This window comes from Oratosquilla oratoria, chromosome 27 (assembly GCF_046742065.1).
Source record: "Oratosquilla oratoria isolate Oo_2021 chromosome 27, ASM4674206v1, whole genome shotgun sequence".
NCBI classification, from domain to species: Eukaryota; Metazoa; Arthropoda; class Malacostraca; order Stomatopoda; family Squillidae; genus Oratosquilla; species Oratosquilla oratoria.
The window spans coordinates 36,087,415-36,089,914 of NC_134803.1; the positions used below are offsets into that span (position 1 = coordinate 36,087,415).

Sequence of the window (2,500 nt, forward strand, 5' to 3'; positions counted from 1 at the left end):
ATATATATATATATATTCACTTATCACGTACTAGCACAGGTTCGAGTCCTTAGCTGCACCACGTTTCAATTTCTGTATGTATGCCTCCTCGAGTGTCTCGATGTTGATGGCTTAGAATTAAAGTGAATTGTGGTTGACAAATGTATGTATATATATATATATATTTATCGATTTACTCATCCATTTATTCATTGTTACATTTCTCACCCAGTGCTGAGGGAACGGACATCGACCCGTACGGCACCGTCCCCGTCTTGGTCAAGAGCAGCGGCTTGGTACACTGGATCCCTCCGGCCCAAATCCACGTCAAGTGCAGCATGGACCTGACCGAGTGGCCGCGCGACAGCCACACCTGCAACGTCATCATGGGCTCTTGGACACATCACGGAAAGCAGATCGACCTTCGCTTCTTTCACAACGACTCTAAGGTAAGGAGGTTTCTTCATCCTTCTTGCACCTTATTTATTCCCTTCCCTCATTCCCTGCCTTCCTTCACTCCCCTCATTTGCCTTACTTCCTTAGTCTTACTATTCATTTCCTAAGACCTTCATTTCTTCGTCCTTCCCGTCCCTCCCTCTCTTCCTCTCTCTTTTCCTAATCCCTCCTTCCCTCACTTCATCCTTGTCTTCCTCTCTCCTCAGTCACTATGGGTTACAATGGGAAAGCATACAGACTGGAGACAGTTCTTCGAGATTATAAAAGGAATTGATAACATCAACAATAAAACGTTTTCACACTGTGTGCTAACGAGGCGAGGAACAATGGGCCTCTTAGAAGCTCTTTCTTTCCTTTCACTGGGAGGCTCTGAAAATCTCGCCATTATTATAATTATTATAATTATTATTATTATTAATTATTATTATTATTATTACTATTATTATCATTATTATCATTATTATCATTATTATTATTATTATTATCATTATTATCATTATTATCATTATCATTTTTTTTTTTTTTTAAGGATGGGAGAAAAATTAAGGAGACCCTTACTCATGTTGAGGATTCATGAAGGGATAAATAGAGTGACTAAGGTTCAGAAACACTGATCTATTACCTGCCCAGCCTCTTGCGGTTACAGTCACAAGTAAAATTTTGACCGATGATACTGTTCCCGCAACGGAATTTTTTTTTAGCACGTGATATATATTTTCGTGTGTGGTACCTATCTTACAATTTGGTACTTTTTTTAATAGATTAGAAAAAAAATTCAGGCAAATAACTTAAAATTCGTATCATGAAAGATCTGCTGGGTCAAAACTTTTACACGACTGTACGTCACTGATCCACCAATAAAAGGAAACAAGGGAACAGAAAACGAGATTTTGTTCTTTCTCTTCGACAATGGTGTCTCCCGAGAATTTCATTGGGTTGTAAGGACTCAAAAATAAATAAATAAATAGAATAAAATAAAATGAAAAGAAACTACCTATAGACGCTGTTGATACTGGGTCACGACTGGGTCACGGTTGGGTCATGACTAGGTCACGATTGGGTCACGACTGGGTTCACGATTGGGTCACGATTGGGTCACGACTGAGTCACGACTGAGTCACGACTGGGCTACGACTGAGTCACGACTGAGTCACGACTGAGTCACGACTGAGTCACGACTGAGTCACGACTGATTCATGACTGAGTCACGACTGAGTCACGACTAGGCCACGATTGGGTCACGACTGAGTCACTACTGAGTCACGACTGAGTCACGACTGAGTCACGACTGAGTCACGACTGAGTCGCAACCTCTCTTTCTCACTTCCACAGATCACAAAAGAGAACTACATCGAAAACCCGAACTGGGTCCTGCTGGAGACGTCGGGGTCGAGGAAGGTCTCGCACTACAACAGCGACAACGACGAGCCTTACATCGAGCTCATCTTTACACTCAAGGTCCAGCGGAACGCAAAGGCTAAGGCTGCTTACATCACCAACTGTGCTCTAGGTAAAACTTCACCATGAATTCACTCTTCAGACGAGAGCGGCGAGGTGGCTCACTGCAAATTCTGTAATTCTTAAACACAAGGGAGGCGGGTATTCCTCATCTTAATAAAATCGCCTGGCGTCAGCATATATATATATACATATGTATATATATACAGTATATATATATATACAGTATATATAATATATATATACAGTATATACAGTATATATATATATACAGTATATATATATAAATATATACAGTATATATATATACAGTATATATATATATATATACAGTATATATATATATATATATATATATATATATATATATATATATATATATAAGAAAAAGTCCAGCCGTCTTTGGACCTCGTCCACAATGAGCGTTGATTGTCTATTCTGTAAAAGAACAAAAAATGGCTCTCATCTCTGCAGATATTACGTATATTACACATGACTGTAATAGCATGATAATAATCGGTCTATATTAAGACAATAGGCCTCTATTAGGCCTATAAATTACCAATCGCTGATATGATACCTTTTTCATCTTAAGCCCTCCCTAAAA

At 39.0% G+C, this 2,500-nt stretch overlaps 1 protein-coding gene across 1 annotated transcript in view; it reads left to right on the forward strand.

Annotated features, from left to right (window-relative positions):
• The window catches only part of LOC143039955 (neuronal acetylcholine receptor subunit alpha-10-like), a 28,731-nt gene that overhangs the window by 11,409 nt on the left and 14,822 nt on the right, over positions 1–2,500 (forward strand). The window contains exons 6-7 of the mRNA XM_076210429.1: positions 212–428; positions 1,768–1,945. Of these exons, the coding sequence (XP_076066544.1) occupies positions 212–428; positions 1,768–1,945 (395 nt within the window). The remainder of the gene's footprint in view (positions 1–211; positions 429–1,767; positions 1,946–2,500) is intronic.